This window comes from Sardina pilchardus, chromosome 2 (genome assembly GCF_963854185.1).
Source record: "Sardina pilchardus chromosome 2, fSarPil1.1, whole genome shotgun sequence".
Classification (NCBI taxonomy): domain Eukaryota; kingdom Metazoa; phylum Chordata; class Actinopteri; order Clupeiformes; family Clupeidae; genus Sardina; species Sardina pilchardus.
The window spans coordinates 35,098,699-35,111,107 of NC_084995.1; the positions used below are offsets into that span (position 1 = coordinate 35,098,699).

The following is a 12,409-nucleotide window of genomic DNA, read 5'->3' on the forward strand; positions in this document are numbered from 1 at the left end:
AATGTTATAGGTTCATTCCTAATTATGGAACTGTTCAATTAATATGGGAAAACAGTAAGTGTGGTCATATCTCAGCCACTCTTTGAATCCATGAAACATGCTGTGGTGAATGCTTGCTACCATGCCCTTGACCGACACAATGTTTAGCTAAGATGCTAGCCCCCCCCCCCCCCCCCCCCCCCCCCCACACACATTACAGCTGAGCTAACTGTTATACTTTCACATAGTTTCATCAAAGTTGACAAATTAATTGTCACCACAATGCAGTAAATACATAATGTATGCCTTTTAAGGTTCTTTCTTCTGGAGTTACACAGATAGGCTACCGTGCAGTCATAGGATGTAGGAGTATCACAACATAGATGTCGTGATACCATTCATAATTTAATTTAATGTTAAGGCTAATATTAATAATAATCAGCCTACCTCATGATAAACATGGCGTGATTACACTGATTAAATCAATGCTTTGAAGCTTAACGAGACATAATACACAGTGCATAATTAACCTGAAAGATGTTCTTGATTCTAATTTTACGAAGTTGCTATGAGTCCTTCAGAATGAATGTCTAATCAACAAGTTTAAAAAAAAACATGTGCCACATACCTGACAATATTGGACATAGCCTAATGACTACCTCGCTAAATTAAGGCAACGGTTATTAACAAATTGACGGTTATGAGACGGGAGATTGGGAGATGTAACTTAGCCTACCCCACTACGCAGATAGTGATGTAGAGAAACACCCCCACTAGAGCCCAATATAGGGCGCTAACCCCCCACACCCGTTTATTCACATATTTCATGGCCGTGCACATGCATGTAATTGTGTGAACAGAAACATCGATATAGTGACAAAAGTACAACAGAATATAAACTCACGCCTGGATCTTTATTCGCCATGCTGTCTCCACTCGTGATACGTAATTCTGACAATTGAAGGTCGTCTTAAAACACTTCCTGTGACACAGGAAGCTGCACCATGGAAGTTGTAGTCTCTTGTAGTTCGCAACATCAGCGCCTAGTGCGGCAGCGCCAGGCTGCCTACAGGGGACGCTATTTCCCTTGAGACCAACCAATTTAACTGGGAAAGGCATTTGAGGTCCAACAGTACATTTGTTGGTCTTCTACAGAGCTAACAGACTAAACGTATGCAAATTTTGGCTATCTATTTGGCTACACCAGGCTATCAAATACCAAAAGTAGGCCTAGATTGCACTGATAAAAGTTTGCCAACAAGGCGTCTTTTGCCAGCGTTGGTGTGTGATGCCCCCTGCTGTCTTCGCAGAGGCCCATGCATTGACTGTGGGGGAGACTACAGGGTCAGTTATGAAAGCCTGCACCTGGGGTGGCGCTATATGGCACCGAAGATCATCCAGCCACATTTTGGATACTCTCTCAGTCTGCCCCCTGATATATGCTGACATTCACACACATACATCCAGTCCATGCACCTTCATCCATTTTCCAACTCTGTCTTTGTCGTCATTTCCATCTTCACAACCTCAACCAGAAGCTCTTTTCTGTTAAATAATACATTTTCATTGACATGTAGGCCTACTGGTGTTGGCACCCAGTTCATGTTTGCTGCCCACACTAGCCTGGATCATAACCTGCTGACATTTTCACATAGGCTACTGAACAACAAAAGTATACCTGCATAGTGCACCTGGAAAGATAGTGGTGACAAAGTGTTTCTTCACATGACTTCAAGGAAAATACCTGAAAAAGTGGCAAATAGTTGCTTAGGTGCTTTAAAAAGTTCTGCATTAGGTTCATATAAACTTTATAGGTCTATAGGTCCGTATAAACTGATATGATTGTGCATTTTCTACAGGCCTTGGTTACAGTGTGTGAAAACGTACAGTTCACTGAACAATGAAGATATCAGTTTGAAACATCTTGTTAATCCGCTGGCGTGACAGAGCATCTAAGTGAACAGCTTAATAAACAACGCATAGCAGGAGTAATCTCCACTCCATTTCAACCCATCACTCCAGTTTGCTCCTGTGTTGTGATTCCCTAGGGGACAGATGGCCCTTTGCCTCTGGGAGAGTTAGGGCTGTTTTTCCTGCAGCTCAGTGTCAAGCACAATGTCTGGCGCTGACCTTTGCAGCTGTCAGCAGAGAAATCAAAGCAGCCGATCCGTCACCGCCGAAAACCTGGCAACACGCCACCAGCCTGGCCCCAGATCAGTGGATGGGTTGCCAGATGCAGAATTTGCAAAAAATCCTTCACAGAAACAGTGTGGTGTATAGTCTCTGTGCAGCTGATTGGAGTGTTGATTACTTGGAACTCTAGCAGCGTGGGGGAGCTACAGGGTCTGTGACCTTTACCTCACAGTGGTTCGCCAGAAGGAAATCCCTGGGATGCACACATCCATTTCGGATGATATGTTCAGCCTCAAAGTGCTCTCTTCATGAAAATCATTTCGAACTAAATGAAGTTGTCAGCTGTATTTGAAGTAGATGCCACTTGATTATGTAAAATGATTCTATCGTGGCCACATTTGTATAAATTTTGCAATAGCTATCTGGACGGTGCACACTGTACACCGGAATGTAATGAATTATTCATCAAGGTACCCTGTAGTTTGGGGAAGTGCTCAAGTACCAAAAGATCAGATGGGGTAGCTTGGTTAAAAAAAAAAGATAAATAAATAAGTCACCTGAAAAGGCTAAAGTGTTGTCTCAATAGTTGGACTTAATATGCTTATTTGGAGATGTAAATGGAGCACCTTTGTGACGATGAAGAGGCTTAATGCTCTTGCAAAATGCAGAATAAAACTCCATATAGGGACACAGTTTGAAGAATTCGATGCTTTGAGAGCAGTGAGCGTTGACATTCTTTTGGTGTCCTTACTTCAGGGCCTTTCACTGTTAAACAAGCGTCATGTTTTCCAGTCTTTAATCAGATAATAATATTGCTATTTCCCCCCTACCATGAGTAAATCCTAGTCCCCTTCCAGAGGGCTCAAGGGCTTATTTCCTGTTATTATTGGGGTCATTATTAAGGACAGCATCTGTCCAGCTGTTCTAAGCAGCTTTCAGAGACACCAGCTCGTTTAACATCCTTCATCTAATGTTTACAGCTGCAACTGCCATGGAGTACCAAGAATACTATATTATATTATGTTACAAACAGAAAAGACACACAGGTGCTTCCTGTTGTTAAAATGATAGACGGAGTATTAACTGTGTCAGGCAGAATGGTTGTTTTAAAATGAAGAAACCGTGCATCACAGTACAGCCCCATGTTAGGTTAATGTGTAAAGAATAAACAAAAATGGAAATGCGATGATTTGCATATATGAAATATTTAGCACAGAATTGAAAGTTTATCTTTCTTTTGGAAGATATAGGCCTATGTATAATGTTCCTTTTCAATTTGATGCCCACAACACTTCAGAGGACAGGAGCATTGTGTTGCTTCACCTCTGCTTTTAGGTTGTAAATATTTGGGAACTGATGAAAAGACCAGGTGGCAGAGTATTGAGAGTCTTGCCCAATATAGGATATTAGATGCTCAATGGACTGGGGTCTTCTTAATTGTTCGCTGTTCCATGATACACTTGATGTGACTGGTCTGGACTGTATGCAGGCCACGTTAGCATCTGGACTTGTGCTATGGATCCATACTGTTGCATGCAGTTTGCTGTTGCTTTCCTGAAATATTCAAGGTCTTCCCTGAAAAGGAAGTTGTTTAGAAGGCAGCAAATGTTGCTCAAAGCCAGAATACTGTATTATTCAGCACAAATTGTGCCTTTCCATTCAACCTACCCATGCCACAGGCAATCTGATGTGCATTAATGAATCTGACTAGCATCTGATGTGCATTAATGACAAGTTGGATGGTCCCTTCTCTCTTTATGCATTGAATGATACATTTTGACTGGAGTTACCAAAGTTTACAGTACATCTTGAGCGGTATATCTGGCTTATGTCTCAATGGTTTCTTATTTGCATTGTAAAGTTTTAACCAGCATTTGTGGATTGAGCATCAAACTGTTCTTAAACAATAGTTATCAGATTTGCCAGTTTTCCTGAGCCCATAGATTTTGATCTGAGGCTGCAAAGATCACAGCCATTGTTTTACAGACCTCCAATATTGTTTTTGTCTCTTGTTTACAAGGATTTCTCTGGATTCTCTGTACATACACTGATGTACGCACCGATGAAATCCTCAAATCATTCGCAATTTTATGTTGAGCAGCATTATTCTGACATTGTTGCATTATTTGTTTTCACAGAATTATGAATATGTCTACCTCTGCATCATTACTTTATGCCCTGCATCTCTGAAATGCTCGGTTTATGACTGTTAACCAATTAGCTGTGAAAAGTTCCTCCTTGTGTTTTCTTCAGCTCTGCATAATCTTTCCAGCCTTTATTGTGCCCATAGATGTGTTGCTACTCAATATGTTTTCACAAGATTTACAGATTATCACATTCTGTTTTTACTTACATATTATGTCCTATCATTTTTGGAAATGGGGCAGGATAAACATACAGAGTTCTATCATTTGTGTCGGTCAATAGCATCTTGTAAATCATGGCACTATGAGCATGTGGTGTTCTGTTGTGGTAAATTGCAAGGTGTTGAACACCTTTGGCCTTAAAGTGCAGATGGCGGCTGTTTGGAAAGTACACAGGGTCACCTCCCCCTGGCGGTGCGGATTCTGAGACAGCGAAGGCAACCCCCCCTCACCCCTTGCTGTCCAGCTGGGGCAGGAGAAGGCATCGCCTCCTTCTCTCGGTGACAGATGGATGGGGTGTGAAAGTTTCCTCCTTCTGTTCCACGCCGCGCTGTGCTGCTGACGAACCCCCGTGGTTCCTGCTGCATTGTCATTGCCTGACCTCGGCCACCGAAGCGTGGTGACATAACCCCCCATCTGCACCCTCTGGATCGGATCCGCCGGCTGCAGATCCTGGAATGAAAACACCAGAAAGACTCTGCCTGGAACCGAGAGAAAAAAAAGGCCCAATGGCCTCCCTCCTATATGTCTCCATTCAGGAGGTCCATATTCACTGTTTCTGACAGATGACGTTGCTCACTCTAAGGCCACACATGGCTGGGCCCCCCTTCATCTCCTGCCATGAACAAAGCAAGCTGACGAGAGTGCAGTGATCTGCAATTGATATTCAACACAGTGTCGTCATCTCCACTCACTGTGCTCCACTGTGCAGGCCCATCTAGCCTCTAATCAGTCAGGGGGAGGAAGAGGAGGAGAGGAGAGGGGGAGGAAGAGGAGGAGAGGAGAGGGGTGAGTTCATGAGACATGGCATCACCAGCGTGACTCAGCTGTGTGATGAGGTGGCTTATTTGAGTGTCCTTTCAATCATCCAGAATGCACATTGCTTAATTAAGGGCTGGCATCACATCTGAGATTGCCTGTTTGCTATGCATGTGTAAAATTGTTATCGTACCCAACAATCCCTTTTTTAAAAAAGCACTAGGAGAACCATGGTCATTCTTAATGGTACAATGCATTATGAATTAGGCTATCATACAGTTTCTTTATTTGTAAGTTTTCATTTCCTTCAGGAATTTGAAGGATTCATTATTATGGTTTAGTTTTATTGTCTGTTGTGGCTCTTTAAAGCAACTTGATGAATATACAGTGGTGAAATCATTTTGTAAGTGTGACAATATAAAATGTGAAACGTTTAGTCAGAAATAATTCCTGACTCTCAAGAAAATAGAGAAATTAGTATGAATAATTATTCATGCCATGTCAGATGTGAGAGAACATTCCATGGTATATCAATAAAGCGTATAATAGATAATGAAATTCAACATTTTTGAATCAGTTTCTTCTGACCTGAAACGGATGTCTTCTGAGTCTTTTACATTCCATGAGTCACATTGTGAGCTACCAGTTTTGAGAAGGTCGTCTTTCTGCATAATACAAAGGAATGAAATCAGAGTTGTTTTGTTCTATATTCTATATATAGCTGTGATATCCCAATATACATCATACTTCACCACGTCATATGATCATTTAATGTGACACCTCTGAGTGAACAGAAGCAATTCACCTCAATATAACAGGTCCACGCCGCTACATCAGTGTCAGCTAGCTTCAGAGAAATCATTCTTTAAAAAAGTAATGTAATCTCACTCGGCTGCACTGGCACTGGAGGATTTGCATTAGAGATATGGGAGTGAAAGGCATGGCTAAGCCTGCTATCAAAATGAATAGATTATTAATTACTCATTCTGTTCCAAAACATTAGGTAATAAGCCCTGTGAGGAGGTATGCTAGTAGCGGGGGGAGATGTCCATTAAAATAATATTTTATATATTTATCTATTTAATATATTATATGAATGCCTGAGGCAATGCAGGATGGGTTCAGGTCCATGGACCAGATACACATAAGCGCGCACACACACACTCACTCACACACACACACACACACACACACACATACATAATGTGGGATGAAAACTCACACTCCCTGTGCAAAATCTCGGAGCAGGAAAAATAATGAATAATGACAAACATAATAATAATTGCTTTTTCAAATGTGATATTGCATCAGTGCATATTACATGCAGTCAGTGATTGTATGCAATTTCAAGCCCATGACATTTTTTGTCACATTCAGCAATCATCTCCTTACGATCCGTCGGCTGGCCAGCCTGTATGTACACTGTAAAAACAAAACAAACATGGTGTCTGTGGGCAGTTCAAGCTCCAGGCCTGTCCCCCAAACAAAAGAGAACCCCTCGGTGGAGTCTCTCGATCGATACTGAAGGGAGTGGAGAGCTACCTCTCTGATGTGTTTTGTTTGGTCCTTGGCTAAAATATAATGTATGTTGTTTTGGACCAAAAAGCGTCTACTAATAAATCTAAACATAAAACATAAACAAACACGCTATCCCAACTGCACCGTTAATGTTTTCCTCCTCATGCTTAGGAAATAGTCATCAACGGAGAGTTTGAAGGTAGACAGTGGGGGAGGAGAGGGAGACTATAAATAAAAGTCAGCAGTAACACTTTCTCCTCTCGTCACGGTGCACTCTGGTCCTTACCTTGAGAAGAGCGACAGTATCTCACCCAGAGAGCAAGAGGCACACAGGGTGCACAGTGCCGTGTACAGCTCCTCTGAACAAACTTGCTCAGTGAGAATGGCAGCTTAGCAGAGCGATTACTTTGAGACAGAGGGTAGGCGTGTTGGTGTATCAGTGTTTGCAAAATGGGAAAGTTTGAAAAATAATCAAAAAACAAAATCAAACAATCTCTCTCTCTCTCTCTCTTTCACTCTTGTTGTAGCCATCTAGCCCTCGTTATCCTCCACCAACAATTTGACCAGTCCTACACTGACCCTAAATCTCACCTCACACAAGACAAATCTGACAGCTCCACAGCAGCACTTGTCCTTGTGGAGATTTATGGGATGTGCACAGAGAAGGGTTAGTGAAAATGTCAATCCATCAGTCCTGGCCAGTCGTTTTTGTCTCTCTTGTGGACAGAGCCATGACAGCTAATTACATTCACCACTGTGATACTACAATGTACAGAGACCAGAATTGCGCAGCACTGCTCGCATTTCCCTCTATGCATAATGAGTAAGATATCGCAGGGGAACCCTACTGTGTGTTTGGATTCATATGCAAATCATCTGTGATAGAAAAGATTGCCCAGTGAACAACTGTAAACGCAGATGCTGCCACAAGAGACACAATTTTCTAAACCCAACCAAAGCGTCAACCAAAACTATCATTTTGATTTGTGAGCTCTTTTCCCCTTGGCAAGAAGAGGGGAGATGGCAGATTCAGTATTCAGTGAGAAAACAGGGATTTGCAGTTGTGGTTATTTGCATGTCTTGACCCCATTTCTCAGTTACGGTGTGGATTGGGGGGGGGGGGGTGGGCGGCCTGTTAGATTACACATGATTCTCTAAAGCTCATTTATCTGGTGGCTGAAACAAAGGCTCTGCAAATGAGGAAGTGTGCACAAGTGTGTGGCAATGCTGATTAGGTCGGCAGGCTGTGTGAAGAGTAATGAATCATAATGAGAGGCTTCTTTAAAGCTTTTTTTCTGCACCTTTGTGTGAGCTTGTGCCAGTGTTTATGAGGATGCATGTGTGTATGTGTGCATAACTTTGTGTATCGGAATGCGTGTGTGTGTGTGTGTGTGTGTGTGTGTGTGTGTGTGTGTGTGTGTGTGTGTGTGTGTGTGTGTGTGTGTGTGTGTGTGTGTGTGTGTGTGTGTGTGTAAATGTGTGTGTCTGTCTGAGTATGAGGATATGGGTATGTGCTTAGGGCTGAGGGTTGGAACCACTGGTAATGGGAATCCTGCTGTTCACAGCCCTCCATGGTATTCTTTAAGTCCTCATTTCAAGGCTGGGTTCATCAAGTGCTCTGCGGAGTGTGCTGCCACTGGCCGGTCTGTGACTTTACTTCCACACTGTTAAGGGTCTATTTCCTCACAAGGTGCCTTGACAAACTGCGCCTGATAGCTCTGTCCAGCGGGGCCCCTTTAAACTAAGGGAAGGACAGGTGCAGTTGCTGGTCAGTGGGGGGAAAATGAGATAAATTTGTTCACACAAATTTATCCTCACTGCTGGGTCATCCTCTCACGATGACCTCACCATCTGGGTAGACTTTTATGCTTACAGATAATAGGAAATGAAATATGCACACTTTTACATGATCCTACTGTATGTCAAAGATGCTTAGCAAGTGCTGTGGCCTCGCCTTTTTCTTTTGGAGCTAATGTTTGGAACGTTTAGCATACCTGGCTTGGGACCTCTTAATAGAGAGCACAAAGGATGCATGCAAAATAACATTCATGGGAATTTTTTAAAATCATTATTAAATTGGTAGAAGGAGGTCTGTGTCTTTGGTTTAGTATTTGAGGATGCTCTAATACATTGGTGGTTGTTAATATATTCTCAAATGTTTGATCTTGCCAGTTGACCTACAGCATTTCTGATAAGGCCATCTTAATGTCATTTTTATTCTCTGGATTCATTCTCCGGATCATGAGACATATTTCACAATCTTCTGAGTGGAAAAAGATCAAGGCAACACTTATAGTCATTTAAACTTTTCAGAAATACTGTCCTTAAAGCCACGTTCAGAATTCTTGACTTCTTGCAGAAATACACAGATGCTGATGTAAAATAGTTCGTTGGCTTACTCATCAAATTAGGGTTTGACAAATAGTCCGTGTTCTTGCAGTTCCCTTCACGTCGCTATAGAGCATACTGTGTTTTATTTATGACATGGGGCACGTGAGTTAATGCCAAGGCTTCTGTGTTGAGCATACAAACCGGCAAAAATATAGAGATGCACAATAGAGGACCGGGGAGGGCTAAAGAATTACAGTCCACAGCTCATTCACAAGCGCACGTCAAGAGTGGCTAGCTGCAATACGCATAGTTCCTCTGACCACAAACGAGCGCACTGCGTGGCTGGGACGCATCGTTTCTCAGCTTCCTTGAAAAGACAAATCAGCACATTGCATGGCTTTAACGTAACGAACGGGAGCCGGAGTGGTGTGCTATACTACAGTTCCACTAGGCAGTCCTCGCCTCCCATGTGCACCCAGCTGGATATCAAAACAGGACGGCTCGAGACGTTCAGCACCACAGTTGAGGATAGCTCCTATTCTGCCTATCTTCACCTCATTGTTTTTCCTGTGCAGGTAGCGAAGTGCTCGTCAAGCATTTACTGAAAAACTAACGGAGGCTAAATAACTATCTTTTCGACTGAATATGTACCAGGGGCATTTGCAGGTAAGCTGGCGATGTTTTTGTCCACGGCTTTGTGGTGTTGTGCAGTGGCTTAGGAAAGACAATGTTAGGCTACATTTTAAACAATTTACATTTTGTTAAATTACAACTGCCCGCTACTGTAGCCAAGGACATCTGTATGGGACTTGAAGATTACATGAGTAAGAAAGGACCGAAAATAATCAGGAAGTGAAGTAAGATCCACATTCTCGGGAGTGAGACAAGGGAAGATTTCAACTTACACAAAAAGATCGTGACCAAAGCAGCATAAGAGTTAACATTACAACTTACATTGAGTAGCTACAATGTTATTCAGTGATGGTTTATGTCGATGCATTAGGCTAGTTATTTAAATAACAGACAGGGACATAACATCGGCTAAGAATAAGAAATGTTTCCCGTTTGTTTCGATATGTAGGCTAGTTAATTCTATTAGATTAAATGCTGTAATAATTTTGTTTCTGTTTCTATCAAGTAGGCTAACACATGGCTAATGGAAGCATCAAAGAGAACATTTGTAAAGGAATAGTATGAACAATAGCATAACAAAGAAATAGCAGACCAATTTGAAAAAAAAAAGCTGATTGAATAGCAGGAAAGCAAATAATACAGAATATGCTACCAAGAAAGTTCTTTTCCACAATAAGAGAGTTGTTGATACTGAAATAAAAGCAGGCTTAAACTAAGCTGCTTGAATATCTCAACTCAGTTCTATCTTGAAAATAGCAAAAATGCAGTTTAGATCAATTAAGTTTAAAATCTATAGTCTTTAATAGTAATAATAACAACATCCATTATTATTATTATTATTATTAATTGAACCCCCAACGTGTTATAAAGACTCGCATGCTGATTTCTTGAGACCAACTTCAAACTCAGTTTTACCCTGGGAGGGATGAACCTTGGAATTGAATTTATGGTCCATGTTTTCCATCAACCCTGGAACTAATAACACATTCAATCACATTGACTTTATCATTAAAACAGTGGAATGCGAGCCCCTAGCATTTCATGGATATCTACACACTAGCCACTGGCTCTTGCACAATGTAAACATCCATGCATTTTGCACAGGGGAATTATATGACCTTCAATATCATATGATTGGGCAGTTGGCCTCCCCTCTCCTGTACACATGATGGATGAGATGATGTCTGCACTTTTGGGTGAAGAGAAAGTCCTTAAACATGAGCTTTTTTGTTAGTACACAGTCACAGACGGACTCTAATCACTGGGTGCTGTCCACATGACAGACACCTTTTCGCCTCAGATGAAAAAGGATGTGTATGATATTGGATTAACTGAATTCATGCCAATTAATGGAAGGCTAAAGACATCCTAGATTTACACTGACTGTCCAGAGTTGAACTGTGATTTGTTGTTGATTGATGTAATTGTCGAAGCCTGGTCTTAAATTTACATCCATGTATTTTTATTCAGAACTTCTATAGACTGTTCAGCACAACTGAACCAGGACTGACAGTGTACAATGAGACCATACTGCATATCATAGCAAGGGAGCTTACAAAAATCCATTTAACAAATAGGCTACCACATGTCCCATATATAACCTTCCAGCTTTTGGATGTTCATAATTTTTTTGTGTGGTATATAATATTATGTAAGTTCTTACTAAATGAATGATATTGAAAACTTGCATCATTTCTAGTGGTTTGGTTCAATCCCAACCCCCTTACTACCACAGCCCCCGTACCAATCTATGAAATTTTCTGACTTTTAACAGTTGGTTCCAGGGTACGAAACATTGTCCAGAGCCCACTGTATGAGCCTGAGAATAAATCCCTATAATAGAAATCGCTTTGAAGTAATATCCCTTACTCCTCAAAGCGGAGGAGGCACATCAGTCCTGAGAGGCAAGCACTAGGAGGATCCTCTTTTTCGGAGATGTACTGTATCGGCGCCCAACTCCGGCTAGTCCTGGCAGGGCCATGGGAGCATAGCGTGCTCCCCTAAGGCTTTCATGTGGAGAACTGAAACTCACACAGAAAACAGAGAAGTTCCAATGCTTTATGATACTAATGAGATCTTCCATTGTCACTGGCTGCCATGGGGGATATCATATCTATTCCTTTAGTAAAGACTTGACAAGTTTACTGATGTGGAAGGTCATACCATAGCTTGTGGAAGGCTTGCTTCACATCCTTATATGTGGATGTGCTAACACGGTAGCTTAGACTCCTTGTCAGGTCATCACAAGGGTAGCTACTTGGCAGTGGCTTCTTACTAGCTGAGATTCCTTTGCATCTGCTCTTCTCTTGAGTAAAAGCCAGGCATATTCTCAATGCTTGTTGGAGGAAAACGTATCACCAGTGTGCTGGCCGCACATGTGGGAATCGGAGTGATGGATGACATGGGTGGATTTTCCTCTGAGCTCGTTACTCTGTAGCGACACCTTCTGTCAACTCTTAGATGATAGAGTAGCTGGTGATATGAGGTGAAAAAAAACTTCCTCTGCCGATTTGGCAATGAGCGGAGTTGTGGTACAAAGAGGATTTATGACTACCCAATAATTGGCGGTTATAAATTGATGCCAAGTGGTAGAACAACAAAAACAGGGTGGAGCATTGAAGACAAGACAGGGGGGAAATGAAAAGACTAAAATAGCTAATGAAGGAGTGTATGGAGAGGGTTTGGGGCCACTT

The 12,409-nt window shown here is 41.9% G+C and overlaps 1 protein-coding gene across 2 annotated transcripts in view; it reads right to left on the minus strand.

Moving 5' to 3' along the window:
• Positions 1-12,409, minus strand: part of phb2a (prohibitin 2a) — a 108,273-nt gene that overhangs the window by 11,265 nt on the left and 84,599 nt on the right. The window contains exon 1 of one of the 2 annotated variants that reach the window (XM_062528617.1): positions 884-962. The exons of the other annotated variant lie outside the window; for it this stretch is intronic. Within the exon in view, the coding sequence (XP_062384601.1) occupies positions 884-904 (21 nt within the window). The 5' untranslated portion in view covers positions 905-962. Of the gene's footprint in view, positions 1-883; positions 963-12,409 lie in introns of those variants that run through there. 2 annotated transcript variants of the gene reach the window in all.